The sequence below is a fragment of the Eptesicus fuscus genome, chromosome 20 (genome assembly GCF_027574615.1).
Source record: "Eptesicus fuscus isolate TK198812 chromosome 20, DD_ASM_mEF_20220401, whole genome shotgun sequence".
Lineage (NCBI taxonomy): Eukaryota > Metazoa > Chordata > Mammalia > Chiroptera > Vespertilionidae > Eptesicus > Eptesicus fuscus.
In genome coordinates, this window is record NC_072492.1 from 17,254,579 (window position 1) to 17,281,784 (window position 27,206).

The following is a 27,206-nucleotide window of genomic DNA, read 5'->3' on the forward strand; positions in this document are numbered from 1 at the left end:
GCCGCCGGCGCACTTTCGTGACGCAGCCCCCTGGCGCCGGGGAAGATGGCGGTCCTGGTGAAGGGCGTGGGATGGGCCCCACGGCCGCTGCTGCCGGTGGTCCAGACCTGGGACCTCGACGCCCGGCGCTGGGTCCGGGCGCTGCGGCGGAGCCCCGTGAAAGTGTTGTTTCCGTCCGGACAGGTGTTGGACCGGAAGCCCGGTCCCGGGAAGCAGCCCCGGAAGGCGGCGGCCGAGGCCGGTCCCCACGTGCAGCGACCGAAGCAGCCGCCTCAGGAGCCCCCAGCCCAGACGCCCAGCACTTGGGAAGAGTCGGGGCTTCGCTACGACAAGGCCTTCCCCGGGGACAAAAGGCTGAGGTGACGTGTTCCCAAACCGCGTGGACGGAGTAGGCCCGCTTCTCTCCCCGCCCCACAGCGGGGCCCTCCCCTCTCTCCTCCAGCGGGAGGACTTGTTCCAGTACCACCCGCTGGTTTTTGTGACGCACGGAGGGCAGAACTAGTACCCCCCTCAGCGAAGGTCCCTGTGTCTGCTGGAACCAGGTGTATCTCCGTATCGGGGATGCTTGGTAATGACCAGTCTTGTTGTTTCCACCCACAGCAGCGTGATGACAGTAGTTAAGTCCAGGCCATTTCGGGAAAAGCAAGGGAAGATCCTGCTGGAAGGTCGCAGGCTGATTGCAGACGCCCTCAAGGCTGGTGCTGTGCCCAAAACGTTCTTCTTTAGCCGCCTGGAATACCTAAAGGAGCTGCCCGTTGATAAGCTGAAAGGTGTCAGCCTCATTAAGGTGAAATTTGAGGATATCAAGGAATGGTCCGACCTAGTAACACCACAAGGAATAATGGGTCAGTGGTTACACAGTGTGTCACTAGAAGTAGAGACCTAGGATTATTTGGATTATTTGTTTATACTTGTCTTAGGAGAACACATTTTATTTAAACCAAATTCAAAATGTTACTGCCTAATCGTTTCTTAAAATGCCCCCAAAAATATACTCCTCAGATCTTATATAAATCGTGCATCTTATAGTATTGTTAGTAGAAAGTGAAAAGCCATCATCGTTTGTATTATGGCTCTTCATTCCTCACGCCTTTTTTAGGTCATTTCTTCAACCTTTAACGTTCAACTAAAACTTAGGAAAATGTTTACCAAAAGATTTAGCCATCCATTTCCACAAAACCTCTGCCCATGTGGTGATACCTATCGTGACTCCCTTTTTCTAGAAGCAGGTCTGAACTACAATTTATTGCCCTGTTTAGCCCATTGAACAGGAAGCCTTGTCTTCATTTGGTTGAATTTAACTTAAGGTTTTTTGTAACTGTGATTCATTGATAAGGGTAGGTACAGATATGTACTGGTATGTGTTCTTGGTGTGAATAAACTGGAAGAGCTTGAGGGATGGGCAGGCAGTATCTATTAACATTAACAGTGCACACACACCATTTACTCGTTTCACTTATAAGGGTGTTTTTCCTAGACCTAGGGAAAGGTTTAGACGAATGCACAAAGAGGCTTACAGGGTTGTTTATAATAGGGGAAATTGAAAATATCCTCAGTGTCCGTTGAGGAAGATTTAAATAAACATAGTACATTCAAGTTACAAAATAAGAAATAGCACTTAAAAGAATAAGATAGCTCCAAATGTACTGACATGGTAAGTTCTCAAAGACACGTTATAGACTTGGTAGATTATGGAATAATACAGAGTATGATTTAAAAAAAAAAAAGAATAAAAGCACCTATATGTGGGTAGATGTACATGTATGTAGGTAGCTGCATGGAACAAGTTCTGAAAGTATACAATATACTCCAAGATTGAAAGCACTTATGCCGGGGGTCACTGGTAGGACTTTCTCTCTGAATTTTTTCAACCAAAATGTGTTCAAGTAATTAAGATAGGCAGTGAGAAATAAATGAAAAGTCTAATTATTCCCCAGGTCTACATTAAACAAGTGAACTGCCTGTTTTGTTTCCTCAGGGATTTTTGCCAAACCTGATCATGTTAAGATGACATTCCCAGAGACTCAGCTTCGCCATTCACTGCCCTTATTGTTGATTTGTGACAATCTCAGAGACCCTGGGAACCTGGGGACGATTCTGAGATCTGCTGCTGGGGCAGGTTGCAGCAAAGTACTGCTCACCAAAGGTAAGAGCACCTGTGACTGGGTGGCCACTGTGAGTGAGCTGGCCCTGGGCAGACATGCCTGGATTTGAATCTTGGACCTGTCTCTTATTAGCTGCATGTCTGTGAGCGAAATTCTGAGTGTCAGTTGCCTCATCTATAATGTGGGTATGATAACAGAATCTACATGGAAGGTTGTTTTGAGGATCAAGTGACATAATGCACAGACAGTACTTGGCATTGTACCTGGCACATAGCAATTCAGTAAATGTAGATGATCTTTTAAAATTATTTTGACACCTGCTAGGTTATTAAAGAAAAAATTTAAAATCAGTCGGGGAAATAAGTAGATGCTAGTTTTAACTTTTGGTTTCAAGTCCTTTATTTAATGATCTTGAGTTCCCAAATTGTTGGGTATATGAGACCATTTTAATTCTCTGACATTCTGACTCCTGTGAAAGGAAATTATTTCAACAGATGCAATTATGAAATTGTGATACATTTCCCTTAGCCTCGGAAGTCAAACACCCCACAACACACATTAGCCTCTTTACATTTTTTTCTGTCTCCTCTCATTAGAAATGGGGTTCAGTAAGCTTGGTTCTAAACAGACTTGCCTAACAGTTGGGACAAGCCTAATATGCCTGTTACAACTTAGGGGAGGATGGGAAGGAGAGGATCATTCATCAGAAACACTAAAGTTATCTTTCATTGTAAACTAACACTGGTACCCATTGCTGAGACTTGCCTAAATTCCTCTTTTAACCTTTCCCCCAGTCACACTTTGGAGTGCATTTCTCTGCCAGTGTGAGAGCTAGGTGCTTGGGCTCCATCATCAGTACCCACTTACCTGCCCCATTGGTGAGAGCTCTGAGAGTAGGTGTGGTTTTGGAAATGTTCCTACATAACCCAAGTGATGTTTTCATGATGATGCTGGTGGCTGTGTGTGAGTGGTAGGGAAAGAGTAGGGAACACTTGGTGTGGTGCCTGGTATTGAGGACATGAGGATGGAGGAAATCTCATCTTGCCCTGTACACCCGCCCCCCCCCCCCAATAGAGGGGTCACACTAGATGGCTCTCCTCATGAATCTGGGCTCCTCTTTTTAAAAGAACTCATCATGAGGAGACATGTGCTAATGAGGAGGATGGTAGGTTTGTTGTGTCCTGGTCCTGCTGTCTCTTCCAGCCTGTGGTCCTAGGAAAGGTGAAGTATCTGCCGATACATAGGAGTGGGTGGGCTCAGCACGTGCCTGTACGTAAGAGAGTGATCACTCAGCCTTCTTGTGTCTGTGAAGGACAAGGCTGTTGCTTTGGTTCCCCCGGATTACTGTAATTGCCTCCCATCTGATTTCTCCATCTCTAGCATCTTCCCTGCTCCAGTCAGATTCAGCATTGACGCCAAATGGCTATTTCTAACACATAAAGCAGATTCTGTCACTGTGTTGTTTAAAATTCTTCAATGTCATTTGTCTTCTGGACTCCTCATACCCAGCATACCCCGCTTCCTTTAAATTGGCCCTTACCTGCCTCCTGTCCTATCTATCTCCCACCACACCTACCCATTAGTTTTCCTAATCCACCTCACAGCGTTTGGACTGGCACTCTTCCCCCTTCTGTGGCTGTGACCTCTCCCTGGGCCTTTCTCCGACAAGAGCCTCCTATTCAAGATCCAGCTCAGTACCATGTCTCAGGGGTGTTTTTCCCGATAGTCCTGCTTTGTGCAAGGGTTTTTCTGTTCCCCTTTTCATGCTGCCTCTGTATCATGAGCTCATTGAGGTTGGGGACTTTAAATGCTCTTGCATCTCCCATACAATGTCTGGCAGGTGTGATGTTGAAGGGATGAATAAAGTCTGTTTGGCACCCGCTGGAATTCCTCCTGCAGTCCCATTGCTGTATGATGCCATAGGGGGGAAGCAGCGGTGCCAGCTATCTAGAACCTACAGTAGGAGACTTTTTGCTTTATCTCCTGATCCAGAATTAATCTAGTTTACTGGAAAGTCCCGTCTGGGAAGGTTTGTAATCGTAATTAGATCCTCTTTTATTTTCTAGGCTGCGTGGATGCCTGGGAACCCAAAGTGCTGCGGGCAGGTATGGGTGCGCATTTCCAGGTGCCCATCGTCAACAACCTGGACTGGGAGACGGTGCCCAAGTACTTGCCCAATGATACCCGGGTCCACGTGGCAGACAACTGTGGCTTTTACGCCCAGACCCAGAAATCTAATAAAGCCACTGACCATGGCTGGGTCTGTGACCAACAACTCGCGAAGCTTCACAAGTATGAGGAAGAGGAGGATGAGGATCTAGACACTGGAGCCAGTAAAGACTGGCTCCCTAAACTTGAGGTCCAGAGTTACGATTCGGACTGGACAGAGGCACCAGCAGCTGTGGTCATAGGGGGGGAGACCCATGGCCTGAGCGTGGAGTCCCTGCGGTTGGCTGAGAGCACCGGGGGCAGGAGGCTGCTGATCCCTGTAGTGCCTGGCGTGGACAGCCTGAACTCGGCCGTGGCCGCCAGCATCCTGCTCTTTGAAGGGCGGAGACAGCTGCGGCTAAAGGCTGCGCCCGCGAGCAGGGGCGGGAGCTAGCTGCCCTGCGGGGACCTGGAGGTCCTCCTTGGTTTGGGTTGTCTCTGGCTCTCCCACATTGTCAGGCTGGCAGAGGTGGTCATTGCGGCTTCCCAGCAGGCAGGCATAACACTGTTGGGTGGTTATTAAAAAATAGGAATTTCCTTGAATTTCTGCTTATTATTAAAAATAACAAAGGTCAAAATTCTTCCCGAGATCTCCCATTCCCCCCGCACCCTGACATTTTATATACGTGTGAAGGCTGCAGGTGATGGCATTCAGTAGCCAGCTGTCCTTCCCACCTGGCTGCGTCAGTCTCTGCAATTCATTCAGGCCCTGACTTCAACAGCCACTGTGTATGTAGAACACGATTCCCCCATTTCTGGTGATACAGCTGGTAGAAGCAGCTTAGTTCAAGTGGTGTTACACCTCCTCAGCACCCCTGCACATAATCTTGTTGAGGACTCTGTTCAGAAAAGGAGGAAGCAGTTTTAAAATCTTCAGCTTACTCTGCACCTGTCAGGAAAGCTGTACCCCTTTACTTGCTCCCTGCTGTTAGTCCTACTTTGTAACACTTTAATCCCCTCTCCTGCATAGAGGAACAGAACTGCTTAGGAAAGTGCCAGCATTCCTGGTTGCTGTGCAAACCAGGGCTTTTGTGAGGGGAGAGAAGCCGAGGTTCTGAGGATAACAGCCAGGGACCCTTGGGCCCCCAACATGAGCAAGACCCTGCTCCTCTGTCAAACCCCCAGCAGACGAGGGTTAACGAGGTCCTCTCCGTGTGCCAGCTGGGGTGTAGCCAGGAATAGGAGGGCAAATGCAGGGAGTATTTGCTGTGCTTTAAGTCACTGGAACGGAAGGGTGGGACCTATTTGAGTTAGTGCTTGCAACCACAGAGAATGTGGTTGGAGTTGACACCACCACAAGCAGTGGGTTCTATTGCGTCCCCTTTTGCACAGTGGCTCCTGCAATGGTTAGGATTCCTTGGGAGCCCTTCAGCTGCTCATTCCAGGGAGGCTGAGTTGCTGGCCTTCCCAAGAGACACCGAGATCCGCCTTCCTTTCCCTTTGGCTTTCCCAGGTCCCTGGTTTAACTTCCTTTCAAGAGAACCAAAAGATCAAGTATGACTCATGCCCTAAGTGCTAGAGGGATTGCTTTGGCATGTTTGAGGGGAGGGGTTTTTGCAGGAACAATCTGGTTCTCTCTGAGGCTTATCAGAACTTTTGCTCTGGTGCCACACTCTGGTCTGGCTGGGCCTGCCTAGGGCCCCCCACAAACGTCCAATGCAGGTGGCCCACGGATTGTTAAGACCGTCAACTTTTAGAAAGTGGAGGAGCCCACAAAGGCTGGGGCTTGGTCTGCCAGCTTCACAGCCACAATGCCCAGCACTAAATCTGGGGGGCAGCCCAGAAAACTGCCCCTCTATTGACATTTGGTCTCAACACCTTGAAAAAGTGCTAAAGAAAGTCACTAAAAGGAAGCTCAGGCCCAGTATGAAACCAGTCTATAATTTCTGTCCCTGGGTTACGCTTCCTGCTGATTTTTGTTACAAAATAAAAATCAATGAAAGAAACGCTATCCCTTGTCCTTGTTCAGAAATGTCTACATAGTAATTCTAAGCCTATTTTATCCTGGGTGTAAGATGGAAATGAAATTTACATCACTTCCACTTTGTGGTCAATGTCTTATTTACCATGCCTAGTGATTTCCTTTTGTATTTTTGTGGGTATAATTTAACGGGGGGGCGGGGGGGGGCAAATTTTCCTTCCTTTAAAATGACTACAGGGGAAGCAAGTGAGTTCTTGTTTGCAGAGTAATATTGGAAAATCGTTATCTTGAAGTCTCAATGTTGAGGCCAACATATGTTCTGCCACCATTTCCCCAGGAAATAACTACAGAGCAGGATCTGACAAGCAAAATACTACTTGGCTGAAAGATGTCAGGTTGGCCAAGCTTACCCTTGTCTTTGTGCTTGAGCATAGCTGTAATACGATTCTGCCACAAGGTGGCAGCCACGCCTCAAAACCATTCCCAACCCTGACGGGAGGCTTTTTCCTGGATTTAAGTTGAAAAAGAGGATGAGCATTTTACAAGCCACTATGCTCCGGTAAATTGGAGACTCATCCAGATTGTCATTCTCCCGGCAGAATTTGAAGTATAGGAGCTCAGTGGACCCCAAACTAAGGAGAATATGCATAGAAATGAGAAGTGGACACAGCAAAACAAAACTAGCATTCCCCCCCACCACCACCACCCCACCCGCTTTGAATAGAACCTCTGAGAAAGCAGCTTCAGGCAAACACTGGGATCCCCATGCCATACTGGGAACCACTGCCTCGCCCTTGGCTTGGAGCTTCAGGGCAGGGGGAGCCCCCCCAACCTGTTTCCTTCCCCCAGTCACAGCTGCTCTCCCAAGTGAAGGCCCAGAGGATGGACAGACCTAGGGACTGGTTCCCCCTGGGACCTACCTCTTGCCCCAGGGGTAACAGCAACTCCAGATGTCATCACCATCCAAGCTGAGCTGCATTTAGCTCCACTTTGGTTATTCTGCCACCAAAGACCCATAACCAGTGCTCAGCCAGAGTTCCATGGCTGGTGCTGAAAACTCCTGGCTGCCCTGCTGGGCCCAGGGCGCCCTCTTGGCCAAGCCACCTCTGCCCTCCTGCAGAAGCAGACCTGACTGACACCTTTTACATTTTTTTTTGGGGGGGGGGGGGAGGAGAAACACTCATGTAGACACCTTTAAACGACAAGATCTTATTTTTCTCTCTTCATCAATTAATACACAAAGGTAATGAGCTAGAAGCCAGATTACTGTGAGCCAGTCGACGGCTCTGGGTGAGGCAGTCTCTAACTAGGTTGCCCTGCTGCATTGGAGCAGCTGAGAGAGCAGCTGCAAGCCGAGCTTAGCAAACAGCAGAGCTTAGGAAGCCAGGGCTGCTGCTCAAAGGCCAAGTATGTCGGAAAAACCTGAACACATGGCAAATAGCATCAGGTCTGTTCTTACTGCATTTGCTTTGTAGGGAAGAGCTGCTTTTTAAAATTGAAGCTTCGTAGTTGGTGAGGACCATCACCAAAGCTGCTGTTTCCTCAAAATGCAAGAAGGGAACAAAGGCTGGGGAGGTGGCCTGGCTGCAGCAGGGTCTGGCTTCCAGGCCTCCCCTGCACCACTTACCAACTGATTGCAACAGGCACAGTGGCTCGTGCTTGGTCGGGCACTCCCATACCCTCTGGTGGCCCTGGTCCTGAGGTCCTGTCTCCTGATGTACCCTAGCTCTAGCCCACTGTGGGTGCCCTAATTGTGTGAGGCACGAGCACCTACAAATCCAGACTTGCGGCCGTCTCTGAGCTTCCTTCCCACCGGCCTGGTGCCTGGGGACAGAGGCTTTGGCACATGATTGAATGAAAACCTAACAGTGCCTCACAACACGCCTACTCAAATTCAACAACACATGTCCTGGCTTGGGAAGTGCTCCAAACACCAAGGGGGTGAGACATATTTATGTCTTGAAAATGAAGCATATTTACGTCATGCTTTCACATGCAAGGGGTGTGTAGAACATCCTAATTCCTATTTTCCCCGGTAGGAGAAACCCTGGCCATAAAGCAGACCCCATATAAAAATTGCCCTACATACAAGCCTTTTGTTTCCTGGGAAATACTTCACCCTTTGCACATGCACCATTATCACCAATAATGAAGCTAATAAACAACAGCCATTTGTCCCCAAAGAATTTTCCCTTGAGCGGCCTGCCTGAAGGAAAGCAGGGGATGCTCCTGCCCTGTTTGTATCCACAAAGAGGGGAAGAAAGGGGCCAAGTGCTCACTTCAGCAGACCCACTTCAGAGTGGACTGGAAAGCTCCTGAGCCTGGGCCTCTGACAGTCCTTGTTTCACCAAGAGGCACCCCGAGAAAAGCTGCCAAGGATACGACTGAGCCTCCCTACAATCTGTACTTGGGTGGCATCCCGGTCCTGCGGGGCAAGCACGGGCCTGTCCACGCTAACCAGGGCAAATGGCAGAACAGGAGGTGTGCGTGCCCGTGCCTGCACGACCAGAGGGGCGTGGACCAGACACTCGCTCAGCCAGCCCCGCCCCTCTCCACGCTGTAATCCAAGTGTACAGCCTTTCGCACGCCCATGCGCACACGTGTGGCTTTCTCAGGTGACAGAGCAACAGCTTACCGGACCCGCCAGATCTGTCCCTGGACCATATCCTAGTGTCTTTACATCATTGCAGAATTCGTTTTGCTGCCCTGCAAAAAGGCAGCAGGAGGAGAGAACAGCTTTTCGGTGTCTTTAATTAGGCAACAGGAAAAAACAAAGTCTGGCTGAAAATTACCACTCGAAGCTTGGCTGATGCCAAAAGAGCGGTACTGGCTCCCAGTGCTCGGGTAAGTGAGCGCCATTGATTTCAAGTGTGCATGTGGGGGTGAGGGGTGGGGAGGGGACAAAGGAAGCTGGTGTTCAGTCACCCTCTGGCATCTGCAACTGCCCATTGTAATACCAATCCAGAAGAAGCAGATCTTTATTGTTGGGGACAGATAAAAAAAAAAACAACACACACACCCTCATTTCTGTTGTGAAAACGGATAGAGTCGAATCTGGAAGTCATTGTGGTGAACACAAATCTGGAACCCGGGGGTGGCATTTTTACAACCACCATCCTGCCTCAAGCTGCAGGGCATGGTTTCCTTAGCTGCTGTCGGAAACCCCCGAATACGTGACAGCTGGTGTTTTAACCTGCTTCCAATTAGCGACAAGAAGTTTAAGGTATTTTGGAGGTGCTTAGTGGAAATTAAGAAGCCACCCACTTCGTCGGCACCAATAACCTTTAAGATCGCCTGCGCTATCAAGACAGGGATGTTTCACTGGTGCTGGCAAAGTGCTGCTCCCCCAGCACTGCCCCCCAAAGCCGCCATTCTATCACCCTAAAGCACCGCTTTAGTGAAGCTTCGCACCCATCTTAACCTGCACACCCTCTCTAAAAGGGGGTCCTGGCGTCAAGGAGCCGGGTGACATGAGTGGCAAGTAGTTCAGTCAGCCCTGGGGACCTAGAAGGACCACAGGTGACCTTTTTGTTCCTGCTGCAATGACTTACAGGGACTCTTCACTGGACTTTGTTCCTTCCACCCCAGAAGATAAGTAGCTGCTACGAGACCACCTTTCTTCCGAGGTCATCACGATACAGGGTACAGACAGAAATCTTGCCCATCTTCCAAGGGAGGTGAAACTCAACTTCCCCACCCCCCAAGGGAGACGCTGGCAGGGTTCCCAGAGAAACCCGGGCCCTAAGACAGAGCTAGGTGTGAGGATCTCCAACTACTGCCCCATTCATCACAGGGAGACACGGGCAGGATTCCTTGTGCTTCCCAACCTGGACTTCTCCAGCTTCAGAGCATCTGCTCCCCTCTAGGGAGGGAATGAGCACCATGTCCACACGGATGTCTACTCTGAGAATCCGCTGCTGCAAGGGCGAGTCAAACCAAGAGCGATGGCAGCCAGGCCTCCGGCAGGGATCTGCCTCTAGGGCTCTAATCCGAACGAGCTTCCCGGCTTCTGGAGGATTTGACAGATGACACCGTTAGGTCTTGGAGTTCTCGGCGATTCTGAAATGTAGCTACCAGGTGTCCAATGAAAATCGAGGGGATCTCCTATGTCCCACCCCCGACTGCCCACCTCCTACAAGCATAGCACCACAAGCAAAAAGATGTTATTAAGGACAGGAATGGCCGAGTGGTTGGTAATGTCCAGAGATGCCTGCTTTATTGCTTACTAGATGATTGCATTTCAGGCTGGTGACATCGAGTAACAGTCTCATTACCAACTAATTTTGTACCTCTGAACTACAAATCAACAATCCAATTCGGCAAGGAGCAGTGGTGATACAGCTATTTGGGGGCTGGGTTTCCCAAATCCACGGTCTTGGCTGGCAGAGTGCCCTGAGTGGGGCCACGGGGAAGGTCTGGGATTGCTTTAAAGACCCTGACATCTGGTTGAAAGAGGCTAAAACCCTGCAAGTCCCCAGGCAAACCCTCCATCACAAATCCCAAGAACACAGATGTTATTCTCCTTTTAGTGGTCAGTTGAGCCCGAATAAGGAGCCGACGACCAGGGTCTAGCAAAGTGGGTCCGAGGCCTGCTCTTCATCGCCATGTCCTCTGCCCTCACTCCCACCCTCGGGCACAGCTCTTTCTGCAGGTTCTCAGGGGAAAGCAAGGCTCCTGGTCATTTGCCTCCTTTTAGTTCTGCTTTGGAAAGAAAAGGGAATGACAGGGGGAACCAAAGGTGGGCATGGGCACCTCAACAGAGCTCCAGTGGCCCCGGGCCCAGAGCCGGGCTGAGTCAGAGGTCCGCACTGGGGAGGCGGGGCTCCTCTGAGAACCAGGGCCAAGTGCATCTTCTTGGGAAGATGTCCAAGGGGGAAGAATTTATTAGCAAAATTCCAAGCGAGTAGGGGCTGTTCATGAGAAGGCAGAAACTTAGAGAAGGTCAAGATCAAGGGAGGAAGATAAGGAAGGAATGAGAAGCTCTTCTCCCATGGTAGGAGCCCAATCAAATTAAGCAATTACTACAGGAATCGTTACTGTAGCTATTTTTTTTTTCTTCTCACCAGAAAAGAACACAAGCTTCCTTTGAGATCAGAGATCCCCTGCCCCAGAACCAACTGACAAGCTAGTTTTCCCTAGACCAAGACAAAGTCATCTAGAGAGGCGTTCTCACCAGGAGCTCTAAGCTGAGGCCTAACGAGGCGGTGGCCCTGTCCCTGCTCCACTGTGTCACTGAACTGTGAGCCAGAGCACCATGCGCTGTCCCCGCAGGCTCACTTGGCAGAACACCTGGCAAATACTTCACCAAGAGCTGGTGACAGGGAGTGACGCAGCCCCAGCCCTGGCCGGGTTACGGCCACCCTGCGAATCCCGAGCAGAGTCTCCAAACCTGGCGGTTCTTCTGCTGCTGAGAGGATGCGCGCCCAGGGTGCTGGCTGAGGAGTTAATGCAGAAAACAAGGCACCACAGAGAGGTTGGACACTTGGGTTGTGTGATTCAGGACACGCTGGGAAAGTCCATGGGCGGAGGGAAGGAAGGGGAAGAGGAGGAGGAGGAGGAGACTGAGTTTTAAATAATGTCTCACGAGGCCGGAGCCCCACTAGATGGGCTCTGGCTTGAGCTTTTCTGCTAGGAAGTCATTCACAAAGGCCTCCACAATGGCAGGGGTGATCTCCTCCACGTCCATCACGTACTTGGCCCGGGCCGACATGTCCAGTATGGTGAGCAAGGGGGCAGCCTCGGGCAGGTTGGTGTAATCTCGCAGGGAGTCAGTCATGTCATCCTGGAAGTCACCAGAAGGGAGAGACAACCCGTAAGTTTTCCAGAGAGAGTCGAGAGTCCCCGGGGCCCAGGTTCCCCAGATGGCGTGGGATGGACCCACTCCATCACCACCCTGAAGAGCGGGCCTCCTCCATGAAAGATGGGCTCTCAGAGTGCGGAGCAGTGGGCCCTGCCCTGCCCTGCCCTGCAGAGGGGGAGGCTGGTTCCGAAAACTCTCTCTGCATCACCCCAAGCCCCCAGGCAAGTCTTCTTTGTTAGCATGAAAGCCTCTGCTTTGCAAAAATGTGATGTCCTTTGATTACTTGCTTTTGCAGTCACCTCTCAATCATGTGCGGCCCCCTGTGCTGAGGCCAATCCGGGCTTCAGCCCTGACTGCGTTTCAGGGGCAGGCATCGCAGAACCGGGTGGGAAGACAGGGCTACAGACACACTGCTGAAGTTCACACGAGCGGCTGCACTTATCTGAGCAGGAGGCTGACCCTTTCCCACACATTCCCAGGGGCTGTCCAGGAGAATTGTTCTGGCATCAGATGCAGCCTTATTGGGTATGAAGGCGAACACAGACTCCAAAGACCAGGAGAAAGACTTGCAGGGTAACCATCCGGAATTACCTTTTACGCTGCCCACCCTCACTTGGCAGGTAACAGAAAACGGGCCCTACGTACCGTCCCGAGGCGGTCTCACTGTACCACGGACAGGACAGTATTCTAAACTGAGTGGGAGACCGGAGCCACCCTGCCGAGAGAGGGCGTGGGGTATTCCTGGCCTTATGCTGGTGAGCAAGAGGCATGAAACTTACAGCTCACCAGTGTGAGACCAGAAGAATTCCTTCCTCAGAGGGCACATCTTTAGGAAGATTATCGGTAATCATCTTTCCCCCCACCCCAGAACTGCTCGGTGATTCAACACCTCTGGCACTGTTTACCCAACTCAGGCCCTCCACACGGGTCACTAAACACCTTCATGATTAACAGAGAGACACCTGGAAAACTGCTGTACATGGAGTCCCCATTGCCTCCCCTCCCCCGAGAGATGGATTTTAATGGCTATTCAGGCTTCAGAAGGGATGGCTTTTGCCTGCCACAGTGGACAGGATGGCGACAAACAAGGGGTCCCCCTTAGCCCTGGCTGCAATGTGAGGGGGCCGGAATCCTGAGCTCAGAGGTGCTCAGTCAATGCCTGATGCCCCAGTGCCTTGTGCCCATCTTCATCCCATGCTGCCTTGCTTCTGAGCTTGAAGACAGAAGCTGGACCAAGGGAGCTGCCGAGGCCAGGAGCTCAGGTGACACGCACAGGAAGGAGGGGGCGGCCAGGCAGGGAACCAGAGCAGTGGATGACCAAGCCCCTCTGTCCAGCTCTCTGGTCCCAGCATCCTCCCCTAGTGGGCCAGTCCACCTGCTGGACCACAGGGACCAAGGAGCAGGCACTGCTTCCGAAGTCACACCAACCTCACGCTCACTCCTCTCTCTGCTACCCACTTCATGTGTGACTCTGGCAAGTCACTCCTCTGAGCCCAGGTCTCCTGCCTGTAAAATGGATTTAATGCCAGGTCACACGGGGCTAGGCGAGGCGTGAGAGCAGCCGCACTCAGCCCAGCCGGCCAGACTGGAGCATCTCACCCTCTCCGAGCCTCGCCCTCCTCATCGGTGAAGCAGCAATGGTTCTATGGAGCCAGAGACGGGGGACAAATGGGACCGTACAGGGGAAGCACTTGGCTTGGTGCCTGGTATGTAGAAAACCCACAAAATGTCCCCTTTTCGGCCACATTTCTACAGCAGCTCCTGGAGCCCTCCAGCCCCACCCCCACCCAGCACAGCCCTTTCTGTTCTACACCCATCTTTTCCCCCTGAGCCGTCTGAACGGGGTCAGAGTTTAATAAATTCGGAGCAGCCTGCATTTGTGCTTTGTGTGGAGTGGCTCCTGTAGCCCCAAGGCAGGCCTGTGAACCTGCTTTGTTCCCTCCACCCCACCGAGTGAGCAGGGGGACTTCAGCTGCCGGCAAGGGCCCGGCAGGGCTTAGCAGAGGAGGCTATTGAGGGGGTGATGAATGGGTGCTGGTTCCGGGAGTCTGGCCGCTGCTGCCGCTCCGGGGATCCCAATACAGCATGAAATAAACATGGGCTCTGACCAACTGGAGGTACCGGTGGTGGGAGGAGGCCCCGGGGCTTCAAAAAGTGTCTGTCAATAACCGGCCCATGGCCGGGGCCTGGCTGGATGGGGAGGCGTGGAGCGTGCGCAGAGATGGCTCCTGAGGACGGGAGCCAAGGTAGAGGGCCTGCGCTGACCCCATCCGGCAGATTCCCAGCCTGCAGGGCGGGCTCTCCTATATCTCAGAGGAGGCAGGCGCCTGCTGGAGGTGGCCCAGCTGAAGGGCCCTGCCTTCTCCCCCATAAAAAGTCCTTTGCTCCGTCCAGCCCCACGTCCTGAGACAGGCCCTGAGAGAGAGGGATGTGGGCAGTTTCCAGCCTTAGCACCCTCCCTGGCTGGCTGGGGCTTCAGGTCAGAGCGTGGCCCCCAGCGGGATCCCTGTCATGGGAAAAGCTCACCTGGAGGGCCGGTGAGGCGGGACTGACCTCGCAGACACTCTATAAAGCATCAAGGGCCTGGTTCGGACCCAGCCCCAAGGGAGGGAGTGTGGACCTCAATCCTGGTGGCTGCAGAGAGGGCTCTGCCCTGGGAGCGCACCCTGCAGCTTGGAGGCCGCTGAGCGAGGAAGAGGAAGGAGGAAGCAGCAAGGCAGGAGGTGGTTTTCCATCACACGCCTTTTTACACCACACCTGTCTGTGAGCTCTTCCAGAAGTACCGTCCCCCAGACCCCAGGGCCCCCTTTAACAGCCCCAAGAGCCCATCACTCAAGTGCTAAAGGTCGGCCCTGGTCAGCCCTCCGCTGAGCCTGCACACACCATCTCCATGGAACCCTGAGCAAGTCCCTTCTCCCCTCTGTGCCCCGGGGTGGAGGCCCTGCAGTTCCCATCTCACCTCCCCCGCCACGAAGAACAGAAGCGGCGCCTCCTCCTCTTTGGCTTTGTACTTGGCGATGATCTTTTCAGCTATGGGCTGGATCAGCTGCTTGGCCGCCTCGGACTCCCCATCATCCTCAGAATCTGTGATGGGGAGAGACATGAAGCACAGGGCTTGTCAGCGAGCGGTGCCCCCTGAGGGCGCCTGCGTCCAGGGCTGAACCGCCCACCTGGGCGGCCCCGGAATGGAAGAGGTTCCCTGGGGACACAGCCTTGCCTCCTGGTGCAGAGGGAGGTCTCCTGCTCACACAGCGCCCTCCTGCACTGCGCTCCCCAGGACAACTCACCTCCCTGAGTGGCACTAATGCCCCAAGCAAAAGTGAGACTTTCCACTCAGTTCTTCACAAACCCACCTTGGGAGCTAAGCTTCCCCGAAGCCAGGACCTGAGGCCCCGGTAATGCTCTCTCAGTCACAGAATGAGATGCCGTGACCTCGGATCTCTGACTTCCTCAGGAAAATGGCAGAGGCCGTGGTGGTGGTGGGCGGGACTGTCGTCTGGTCAGCAGCTTTGGTGGCCTGGGGAGGCACAGCTGACAGCCCGACTCACCTGGGAGGGCACAGGCTGCTGCATGGAGACCACCCAACGAGGCTCCCCAGAGCCCCCTATGGGGCTTCCCTTGCCTCCAAGAGCAGCCACACACTGGGGGCCCAGGGCTCACTCCCGCTGACCCCTGTAACTGAGAACAACAGTGAATCCCCGAGTTGCAGAGCTGGGGGTAGGGGCAGCAGGTGCCAGCAGGCGACTTTCACCCAGAAATGCCACACAGCTCAAGAGGCCTGCAGCGAGCAGATTCTGTGGTCACTCTGGATCAGTGGTTCTCAACCTTCCTAATGCTGTGACCCTTTAACACAGTTCCTCATGTTGTGGTGACCCCCAACCATAAAACTATTTTTGTTGCTACTTCATAACTGTAATTTTGCTAGTGTTAATGAATCGTAATGTAAATATCTGTGTTTTCCGATGGTCTTAGGCGACCCCTGTGAAAGGGTCGTTCGACCCCCAAAGGGGTTGCGACCCACAGGTTGAGAACCGCTGCTCTAGATCCATGTCTAATGAGCTCCGGGATGCTGGGAACTCGCCTTGCTTCCCTGGGACTCTCTTTCCACATCTGCAGATGGCCAGTGAGGTTCCCAGGTGTCCCTCAGTTCAGAATTGTGTCCCAGCCCTGGGACAAAGGTGTGGGGCCTGTAGCAGGCGGGAAAACCCCAAGGCCATCTTTCCCTGGACAGACAGCCTCTGTCCTCTAAGCACAGGGCCAGCCTGCAGTCAGTGTGCTCAAGAATTCCCCGAGTCTGCGTGTGGCCCCCTTCCCTGGGGGTCTCCAAACCAGACCTCCAGAGAACAGGGGTGAGATGTTGCACACCCCCCCACTGAGTGGGTACGGCAGCATCTCAGCCGTGCTCCTAGGACCCAAAATTATTTGGAGCAAGGAGTCCCAGGAGGGGCTGAGGTGGATCCTGGGCAGCAGTTGCTCTGTTCGCAAAAGGAATCAGAGTCACCTCACGGGGCTGCAGGGAGCCAGAGTCGATTTTCCTGTGCCCTCCTGCTTCTCACGGCAGCCACCCACCGAGCGCCAGAGTGAGCCAGACAGGGGAGCCCGAGAGGGGCAGTTGGCCACAGAGATGCCACCTGAGGCCGGGAGAGCCCCAGCAGCCCGGCCAGCTGGCCAGAACACAGGTGACCAGCGGCAGCAGCCCCAGGGGAGCCTGAGTCGAAGGGGCCCAGCCCGGCAGCTGCAGAGGTGCGGCCCCCCTCCTTCCAACAACGGGCCTGTTCAGGGGCCCGGGGCCTGACCTATGCTTCCCAGCTGGCAGGTGGGAGCAGCGAGGAAGGAAAGCACAGCAGCAGCTCCCAGAACCCTCCTACGGCAGGAGCCATGAATAAATCATGGGGGTCAAAAGCAGGGCTGCGGGGAGAGACAAAGGCCCAGGCTCCGCATTGTTCTGTGACAGAAAGAAGCTGCTGGGACGGACGTCTCCCACTTGAGGTGGGTCGGTCCCGCCCACCCGGGGCCGCCGCTGAGCTTCATACCTACAAAAAGGACGAGGCAGGGGCCCTCGTTGAGCTGCACGGCGTTGGAGTCGGACAGCTCCAGCACGGGCTTGGGGTGCCACGGGAACTCCCTGCAGTCCTCGTCGTTCAGCACCTCCACCCGCCCCTGCCGCGTGATCACCTCCCCCTGCGGGTCCAGCACGATGAGGGTGGGGATGCCTGCAAGACAAAGAGCTGGCGTGGCCACAGCCCGCGGGAGGGGCAGCTCCCACTCCGAGTTCACGGGAGGACCCAGGACGAGGTAGAGGCTCAGGAAAGCCTCGGGATGGCATCGGGCTCAGGCCCTGATCAGGCGCAGAACTCCGCTGGGCCTGCACACACCTTCTCCATGGAACCCTGAGCAAGTCCCTCCTCCCCTCTGTGCCTGGGGTGGAGGCCCTGCAGTTCCCACCTCATCCCACTGTGTGAAGACCAACGACTGTGTATTTACGGGACATCGCACAGGGCCTTGGCACATGGAAGCCGTCGATAAATCCTAAACGGATCCCAAAGCAGCAGGAAGCGCTGCCCCACCTGTCAGGAGTCTCAACGTAACTGATGGTGTGAAAACTCGCTCCCAGGCAGCGTACAGACGCCAAAACAACACCCATCAACCATGCCATGGGGGTCACACAAAGGCGGGGCCTGTGTCGGGGAGGAGCCTGGGGCGGGGGCGGCAGCAGGACAGGAGGAGGACAGCTGGCTGCCCGGGAGCCCGTGGCCCAACTCCAGCCCTGCTGCCTGGGGTGGGGGTGGGGGCCCCAATATCTGCTCTGAGAGGGCCAGTCCCTGGAGGGAGCAAGGCTGGGGTAAGAAATGCAGCACATAGCTCCCTGCAAGCCCCCCTACCCCCACCCATAAAACTGCGAATAGAAAATCAGAGCAACCCCATCCTAGGTTCCAGCTGCATCTGGGTTTTCACCTCCCTGCTCTTTGCACCCACTGCTTCTCCTCCAGCCAGGGCCACCCCCCCACGACCACAGCCCACAGAGTCAGCCTCAGCCCTGCCCTTTGGGGACACCCCCCCCAGCTCGCACTAACCAGCCTCCTGTGCCCTGGAGCCGACCGGAGCTTTAATTGGACACGGGCAAGTGAAAGCCAGAGCAATTTAATATTTATAGATTCCAATGCATTCAGTGGGTAATTTGCTCCACTGACATTTTACTTCTCTGTGGGGGTACACTGAGGTACCAGAAATATGGCCCTGGTGTTTTTTAACCTGCCTGGCGGCCGGCGGCGGGCACCCGGTGGTGGGCCTGCCTTCAAAAGGAACGAATCCGTTCTGTCCGCACCGACGAGACGCGGCTCAGTGTGCATGGGACAGGCCCCGAGGCAACCAGGCTCTGCGGGGCGGCATTCCCATGGCAGCACAGCCAGTTCCCAGGGGCTGTAGGGTGCAGAGCTGTCCAGGCCCCGGGGAACTGTGTGTTGGAGCGCAGGAGACGGGTGTTTCCAGCCTCATTTTCCCAGCTGCACGTTATCTGCTCCCCCCTCCCCCCGCCGCCAGCTGGGGTTTGTCCCCAACCCTGAGGATCGGGCTGGGCTTTGAGTCAGCAGCCTTACCCAAGGCTGGGGCTGGGGCCACAACAGGCCAGCCGCCGCAGAGGGGTGCCTCCCATCGCCATGCCCTATCTCAAGAATGCGTTGGCAACGTTCTTTAATCAGAGAATCAGTGTATTTCTTAAATTGGGCAATTGCTAGTGTTGGGTTAAACTGGGGCCCACCCACTGCTGTGATTAGACCAGCAGCCGGCCCGTCTGTGGCCCACACGTGGGATGTCCAGTTGGTCTGCGGAGGGCAAGCAGGCCCAGAGGACAGAGAAGGGAGGAAAATAAAATCTGAAGGCAAAGAAGTCCACGTCCTGGTTCGGTGCCTCAGTTTCTCCAATGGACTACTCTAAAGGGCCTTTTTTGTTACCTTGGCTGCAGCCGTGCCTGTGGAGACCACAAGGCAAGGACCCAGAGCCCCCAGCTGGCTGCAGAGGAGCCGTCAGCTGATTCCAAGAAGGAACCGCCCCACTGGGCCTGCGTCTCCCCTCCCCTCCCTCCAACGGTGGGAAAGCAGGCCCCGCTTGTATTTGGTGCTTCAGGCCCTGAAGCCCAAGTCTAAAAGCCCCAAAGAGCCCGGCCGGTGTGGCCCAGTGGTTGAGTGTGGACCCATAAACCAAAAGGTCGCCAGCTCTATTCCCGGTTGGGGCAAATGCATGGGTTGAAGGCCCAGTCCCTAGTGGAGGGAATGCAGGAGGCAGCCAATCAATGTTTCTCTCTCATCAATGTTTCTCTCTCTCCATCCCTCTAAAAATCAATAAAAACATACATTCATTCATACATACATACATACATACATACATAAAAGCCCAAAATAACAAGGTGCATGTGACAGTATCCACAATTAGACTTCAATCTGGAGGAGCCCATTTCTGGCCCCATGCCTGGCCCCCTTCCCATCACCAGATCTTTTTTTTTTTTTAAGATCTTTTTTTTTTATATTTCTTTATTGATTTCAGAGAGGAAGGGAGAGGGAGAGAGAGATAGAAACATCAATAATAGGAGAAAGTCATTGATTGGCTGCCTCCTGCACACCCACTACTGGGGATCGAGCCTGCAACCCGGGCATGTGCCCTTGGCTAGAATCGAACCTGGGACCCTTCAGTCCGCAGGCCGATGCTCTATCCACTGAGCCAAACCAGTTGGGGCCCATCACCAGATCTTGATTAGTTTGTCACGAGAGCCCTAAGGGCGTGTGCTTTCCCCCTGATGAATGAGTGGGCAGGAGAGGGGAAGCCGGTGCATCTGCTCTTCCAGGCTCAGTAAACACTCCCGCCCAGGGCTCAAGCCCCATAGCAGATGGTGGGGAAGTACGGCTATCCACCCAAGGCCACCCGGCCAGCCAGGGGCCGAGCTGGGACAGGAACCCTGGAGCCTGCTGTAAAAGCAGCTGCTCTTTCCAGATGGCGGGGGCTCTCACAGCACCTGGGATGGGACTCTCGTGACTAGGGCACAGGAAGGGCCCTGAATCCACAGGTTGCTGCTCCACCCACCCCCCTCTTCCCTTTCCTCCCCAAGCCTGCAGGGGAAGGAGGCTGAAACTACAATCACCTCTTCCCTCTCCTCCCCCGTCATGAATCCCTGCTCCCCCTGCCCGCTTGAAGCAGAGACTTCTAAGGAGAAAATAGGGCAGAGCCTGGAATGGGAAACGTAAAGGGAATGGAACATTTCTAGCCGGTGCCTTTATGTGAAATAACTTCCACACCAGCAAGGGGCTTCTCTGGAGGGATGAAAGGGGGCAGCTCATCTCTGCTTCACTAAACTCGTCGTTTCCCAGCTGGGATGGTTGCGGGGATAGTATGGCTAGAATGTTAAGGAAGATCCGGGCAAGTCGCTTACCTTCTGAGAGACTCATTTCCCCAGCTGTCAAACGGGGGTGGCGATAGTTCCCTATCTTATTGGGTTGTTGTGAAGAATAAATAAGATGACAAGTATAAGAAGCTTTTTAAAGAAACCCACGCTTTTTAAAATTTGATTTCAGAGAGGAAGGGAGAGGGAGAGAGCGATAGACACGTCAATGATGTAAGAGAATCATTGATTGGCTGTCTCCTGAATGCCCCACACTGGGGATGGAGCTCACAACCCGGGCATGTGCCCTGATCTGGAATCGAACTGTGATCTCCTGGTTCATAGGTCGAAGTTCAACCACTGAGCTATGGCCGGCTGGACATAAAATACTTTTTAGCAGAGTATCTGGTAAGCAGTAAGTATAAATATTAGGTCTTGTTATAAATGAGCTCGTCACTATTTTTTATCATCCCTAAATTGATTATTTGGCTCATGAGAGGACAGAGGTATAGGAGACTGGTGCCTCACTCTAGTAGGAGAAACAGAAACCTCCCCGCTGGCCGGAGGGGCCAGCTAAAGAAACAGAAGACAGCGACAACATCAGCACTGCAGCCCGGGTCCAGGAACCGTGGGCTGTCTGCCTGGCGTTGGCATCTTTTACTTGCAGCATCCTAAGCTTAACTTCCGGATGTTCTACACCAGACGGGGCTTCAGCCCCAAGCCCCTGCCCTGGGCGCTGTGCTGGACCCCAAGCGGTGCCCAAGCATCGCCCTGGCCATCTCCCTCCAGATCTACGGAGGAAGGAAGAACAAGGCCCAGGAAGCCCCTCCAAACGGTTTCCTCTGGGGAGGAGCCTCTTTGTGTTTAAAACAATCTCCACGCCACGCGCACTAGGCTATCCCACCCTTTGGTTTGGTTGCGTTTCTACCGCCAAGGAAAGGGGAGGCTGTTTGTAGGTACATGGTTTTTGTTTCAGAGAGGAAGGGAGAGAGAAACATCAACGATGAGAGAGAATCATGGATCAGCTGCTTCCTGCACAGCCCCCACTGGGGATCGAGCCCGCAACCTGGGCATGTGGCCTGACGGGGAATCAAACCATGACCTCCTGGTTCATAGGTCAACACTTAACCCTGACCAACACTGGCCAGGGGGAAAGGGAGTTTTCAAGGAGGAAGCAGTGGTTGGGGCGTCTGGGGTGGAGAAGCCGGGCAGGTGGTAGCCCAGGGAGCTTTCTTTCTGTTTGTAGATGATCTGAGCGGCGGGGAGTAATCGCTCAAAGACTGAGGGAGGCGGGAAGAGAGCGGGGAGGAAAGCAGGCCCTGGGACAGGAGAGCAGTCAGGGCGCGTGGGCGGGAAGACACTCTGCGACCACGGGAATGGTCATTGTGAAGACTGTGGCGGGACGGGAAATGTCTGGAATGTACTGTTACACAGCAGCGCAGAACACACCATGCTACACGTACAGAAACAGCTATGGACGAGTATGCATGTGGACAGAGACCAAAAGGGACTGAGAAAGTGGAAACAGTTGTGCTGGCGGGCGGAATGCGGGTAAGTAAATACGTTTCCGTCTCGTTAAATGGTGCTATGATACATGTATGGACATAAAATAAAAACCAAATGAGAACCAAAGGGCGGTGGGGTGGGGTGGTTCCATCCCTCCCGGCTCCCCTAAAGCTGCTGGCCTTTGCTGAGCGCTACGGAGAGGAAGGAGGCGGCCGGTTTGTAGGGTGGAGCTCAGAGAAACCCAAGGGTTTCCGAGGGGCGGGTCTGGGCCTAGCTGAACGTGGCAGGGAGGCCCGGAAGCTGCGTGGGCACATGTCTGTGCAGGAGACAGACACGAAGACGGGTATGGCGATGTTCCTGAAACACAGAAAAACCAGGAACGACCAAGTACCCACGAGCAGCGGGACAGATATACAAACCACGGCACAGCCCAACAATGAAATACTTCCCGGCACTGAGAAGAAATGAACCAGATATAAATACCAACAGGGATCAATCTTGGGAACGCAGCGTTAAACAAGAAAGGCAAGTTGCAGAATGATACCACACCATGTCAGCATTTAAGTATGCTTCCAAAACACACCCAGCAGACTGTCTATTATTCATGGACTCACATATATGCTGTTAAAATATGAAAACATATTATGAAGATACACATTAAAGATACGGTAGAGCTGCCCCCCGGCCGGGGGGGTGTGTGTGTGTGCGTTGTGGAAGGAGAAGACACGCAGAGGAGTGAAAGGAAGCCCACCCCTGTCTGGGTCAACGCTCCCATTTGTTTATATTTGAAATACCTGAAGCAAAAGTGACAATTCCAGGTGGGTGCTTGTTACGTTATTCTTTGTCCTTTCCTGTTTATTTTTCCCCCCAATGTTCTCAAAATAAAACAAGACAAACAAAACAGAACACAGAAGCTGCTTAGCAGGTCCCAAGGCAGCCCCCAGCCTCTGCCCACAGACGGGGCCAGCACCCCCAGGTCCATGGCCAGCTCCCTCCATGGTCCATGGGCAGCTCCAGATAACGGGCACCAGCCCTCTGCACATGGAGCCCTCTGCACACGGAGCCCTCGGCACACGGAGCCCTCGGCACACGGAGCCCTCGGCACACGGAGCCCTCGGCACACGGAGCCCTCGGCACACGGAGCCCTCGGCACACGGAGCCCTCTGCACACGGAGCTCTGACTACAAAACACACCAGCACTGGCCCCTCACCCTCCACTGACTGAAAATTACAGTCTCCAAATGCTTTGCTTCCATAAAAGATAAATAGATTCTGCCTCAAACCTATTTTTTTTAAAGGGATAGGGAAGAGGGCACAGGGTGGGAAAGAGAGGAGAAAGGTGGGAAATGGAAGAGGAAGGAGGGGAAGGAAAGAGAGAGGAAAAGCAGAAGAAGAACAAGCAGGCAGCAGAGAAACGGAGGATACACAGGCCTGGGAGAGCGAACGGCCCTCACGCACTGCCTCCCAGCCAGGCCTAAAGCGTCGGCTCCCCCGGTGGCAGGGCCAAGGTCCACGCTAGGCCCAGCTGCCTTCCTTCCCCAAAGGCCGGGGCCCGGGAGGGGCGAGGAACAAAACCAGGCAGGGCCCTGGCCCAGGAGGGAAGGGGCTCCAAGCCTCCCTGCAAAGAGCACGGTGTTCCCTGGCAGCCAGGATTAGACAATTGCTAATGGGATTTGCCTTTTCCGAAGTGTCTAAACCCTTTCCTTAGAAAGGCCTTTTAAACAGCTTACAGGCAGCTCAGCCCGCAGCCTGCAAATGCGCTGGGAGTCGGGAGGCCCTCCAACTCAGGGCAACCCGGCTACTCCCCTGAAACAAAGGATGTGGATGGAGGCCAAATGCCAGGGCCGCCGACCTCAGGTGGCCGGCTGGAGGCTGTTGGTTAACGGTGCGGGCTCAGTCCAGAGCTTTGAGGGAGCCAGTGACCTGAGCGCCAGCAGCAGCAGGACCTGGCCACCCTGGTGAGCCACAGCAGGCCCCGCTGCTCTGTGAAAGGGGGACTGGAGGGCGATGGTCTCGAGATGCAGACTCTCCCAGCGCACCTGCGTGGACGCCTCAACAAACATGGCACCGATGAAGGCCTCCTTCAGCGTGCTGGGGACACGGGATCCAGGCACGCTCCAAGCCTGGCTCCCGCCATGCTGAGGGAGTCCCTGAGGGAGTCCGAGTTCCTTTTGCATTAACCATTTTCATGGGCCTGTGGGGACAACACAGGGGTGCTCTGCCCTCAAGTACCTCCGTACACAAAGGGGCTGTCAGATCAAGTTAGGGGCCTGCGGTGAGGCGCGGAGACAGGCCAGGGGGCGGTGGCTCACCGTGGGCGGCTCACCGTGGGCGGGTGGGGAATGTACCCGCTCCGCTCCGTGAAAGCGCCCCCATCAAAGGCTTCAGGAGGAGAGCCCTTCAGTCAGAGAGGGACCGGAGCGCTCCCACAGACAGCCCTGAGGGAGGTGCTGAAGACCAGACGCTCAAAACAGCAAGACCCTCCCCTGACTCATGTGTGTGTGTGTATGTGTGATTTTAAAAAATATATATTTTTATTGATTTCAGAGAGGAAGGGAGAGGGAGAGAGAATCATTGTTCAGCTGCCTCCTGCACGCCCCACACCGGGGATGAAGCCCGAAACCCGGGCATGTGCCCCACCGGGAATCGAACCCTGACATCCTGGTTCATAGGTCATGCTCAACCACTGAGCCACGCGGCCGGGCAGTGTAATATAATAATAGATGAATGTTTGGTCTTCATCCCCAGTTTCTGGCAGAGAGCTCCCCAAACCCTTATAATTTCCGGCGTGATAAGGGGTGATGGGGCATCTTTTGTTCTAATATCCTAACACTGGAGCTTCTAAGACCCCTGGAATCTGGGAGTGGTCAGTGTCCTTTTGTATGTTAATGAGATGACTGGGGGCGGGGCCCCTAAAGAGCTTCAGAATGGAAGCTGGCCACCAGAAAGCATGATTAGAAGGCTAGAACATTCAGCTCCACTCCCCCCTCAACTCTCCCTCACCCTCCCAACATCCCCAACTTCAATCTGCTGGAGAGGAAGAAGAGCTAGAGGTTGAATTAATGACCAAGGGCCAGTGATTTAGCCAATCATGCCTCTATAATGAAACCTCCATAAAACCCGCAAGTGACGGGTACAGAGAGCTTCCAGGCTGGCGCGGCTCCATGGAGGTTGGTTGGGAGGGTGGCGTGCTTGGAGAGGGCATGGAAGCTCCACCCCCTTCCCAGGAACCTTGCCCAGTGCATCTCTGACATTGGCTGTTCCCGAGTGGTATCCTTTACAATAAACCGGTAAGAACAGTAAGTAAAATGTTTTCCAGAATCCTGTGAGCTGTTCTAGCAAATTACAGGCGCAGAGGAGGGGCCACAAGGAAAGCTGGTCAGTCATAAGGACTGGGACTTGCAGCTGGCATCTGAAGAGGGGGAGAGGCAGGTGGTCCTGTGGGGTCTGACCCGAACTCCAGGGACCGGGTGTCCGAGCTGCATTGACTTGAACTGTCTGTGTGTGACACAGGGGTCAAAGAACTTGTGGAAAACCCTACACATTTGGTATCGGAAGTATTGTGAGTAAAAACAGCTCAGACTATACACACACACCTGTAAACACACCAGTGGAGTGACTTTGGAAGTTGTAACCACGGTCATACAAAGCTCAGGAAGTTCAGAATTCAATAAAAAATAGTTTTTAGTTTTGTGAGGCTATGAAGAGTATGAAAGAATACACAACTCCTTCAAGTTCAAAGGTATTCAGAGCTAGGCTGGAGGCATTTAAATAGTCTCAGAGGTAAAGAAAAGCAACATTCAATTGAGGGATAATGCAGCCTAGGGCAGAGCTGCTGAGTTCTAAGACTAGAGAGGAGAATTCAGGAAGGACCCCAAACCAGGGACTGGAACTACACGGTGAAGGTGAAGACGTCCTATTTGGAGGGCAGAGACAGCTCTGTGACGAGGGCCATCCACATATGCAACCTCAATGAGCTGGGAAGAGACCTCCAAAATGATATAACTGGAAGGATACGATTATCTCCTTTGTAAGTGAGCATCTTTCAAATATAGGAAGATCTAGCATTAAGTTTAGAAACGTGAATTAAACCCACGGTATTAATGTGTTTTGTGTGTCAAGACATCCACACAGCCCTGGCCAGTGTGGCTCAGTTGGTTGAGCGTTGTCCTGTGCACTGAAAGGTCACTGGTTCGATTCCCAGTCAGGCCACATGCCCAGGTTGTGAGTGCATGTGAAAGGCAACAGAGTGGATGTTTCTCTTTCCCGCTCCCCCTCCCCCTCCCCCTCTCCCTCTCTCTTAAAAAATAAATAAATAAAAGCCAGTTATTAAAAAAAAAAAAAAAAAGACTGCCATACATATTTGGTATTTAACTTCTGCATTTGTTTTCATTTAAGCAAAGTGGCCCAATAGAATAACAGGGCGGTCCTGTGATTACAATATTAAAATGTGTTACTGATTTTGAGTTAGGATTTTAAGTTAAAATCATATTAACAGTACTGTTCCATTTAGGAGAACTTAAGAATAGCCATATTTGTTAAGTTTAATTTACTAGAGTTAAAAGACTTAAGAACTTGGGAGCATTTTTTCTTTCAGGTAAGTATTTTTTAAAATTTAAATTTATAAATCAATTTAAAATGTTTAAAGGAGTTTAGCTAAGTTTGCAAGTGGGTCCCATTAACCCTACCCTCTACTCCCAATTCCTTTACTTTGCTCTGTTTTTAACTATAACACTGGCAACTCAACACACTGTACACTTTTTTCTTTTAAAAAAAAAGTATTTGAATTGATTTCAGAGAGGAAGGAAGAGGGAGAGAGAGATAGAAACATCAATGATGAAAGAGAATCACTGATCAGCTGCCTCCTGCACACCTGCTTCTGGAGATTGAGCTCACAACCCAGGCATGTGCCCTGACCGGGAATAATAACTGTTTGTGAGAATATAAATTGGTGCAGCCACTATGGAGAATAGTATGGAGGTTCCTCAAAAAAATTAAAGTAGAACTACCATATGACCCAGCATATGGATAAATACTGGTATTTATCTGAAGAAAACAAAACACTAACTCAAAAAAAGATATGCACCCCTATGTTCAATACAGCATTATTTATGATAGCCAAGATATGAAAACAACCTACATGTCCGTCAATGGGTTAATAAATAAATAAAAAGAAGATGTGGTGTGTACACACACACACACACACACACACACACACACACACACTGGAATACTACTCCGCCATAAAAAAGAAAGAAGTGTTGCCATTTGCAACAATATGGATGGTTCTTGAGAGTA

At 52.8% G+C, this 27,206-nt stretch overlaps 2 protein-coding genes across 4 annotated transcripts in view; one reads left to right on the plus strand and one right to left on the minus strand.

The window, feature by feature from the left end:
• Positions 1 to 3: 3 nt before the first annotated feature.
• On the plus strand, positions 4 to 6,286 carry MRM3 (mitochondrial rRNA methyltransferase 3). Of its 2 annotated transcripts, XM_008147942.3 has the most exons (4): positions 4 to 359; positions 601 to 845; positions 1,979 to 2,146; positions 4,172 to 6,286. In XM_008147942.3, exons 1-4 carry the CDS (start codon positions 46 to 48, stop codon positions 4,705 to 4,707), a joined length of 1,263 nt encoding a protein of 420 aa, XP_008146164.2. In that variant the 5' UTR covers positions 4 to 45; the 3' UTR covers positions 4,708 to 6,286. The 2 variants fall into 2 exon arrangements, with proteins under 2 accessions (XP_008146164.2, XP_028010814.2); XM_028155013.2 differs by lacking the exon at positions 4 to 359 and having other exon boundaries at positions 711 to 787.
• A 2,682-nt stretch (positions 6,287 to 8,968) lies between these two features.
• The window catches only part of NXN (nucleoredoxin), a 147,940-nt gene continuing 129,702 nt past the window's right edge, over positions 8,969 to 27,206 (minus strand). The window contains exons 6-8 of one of the 2 annotated variants that reach the window (XM_054708950.1): positions 17,068 to 17,247; positions 14,994 to 15,118; positions 8,969 to 12,016 (exon numbers count right to left, since the gene is read on the minus strand). In XM_054708950.1, the coding sequence (XP_054564925.1) occupies positions 11,834 to 12,016; positions 14,994 to 15,118; positions 17,068 to 17,247 (488 nt within the window). In that variant the 3' untranslated portion in view covers positions 8,969 to 11,833. Of the gene's footprint in view, positions 12,017 to 14,993; positions 15,119 to 15,623; positions 15,713 to 17,067; positions 17,248 to 27,206 lie in introns of those variants that run through there. The other variant, XM_054708951.1, reaches the window with a different exon arrangement.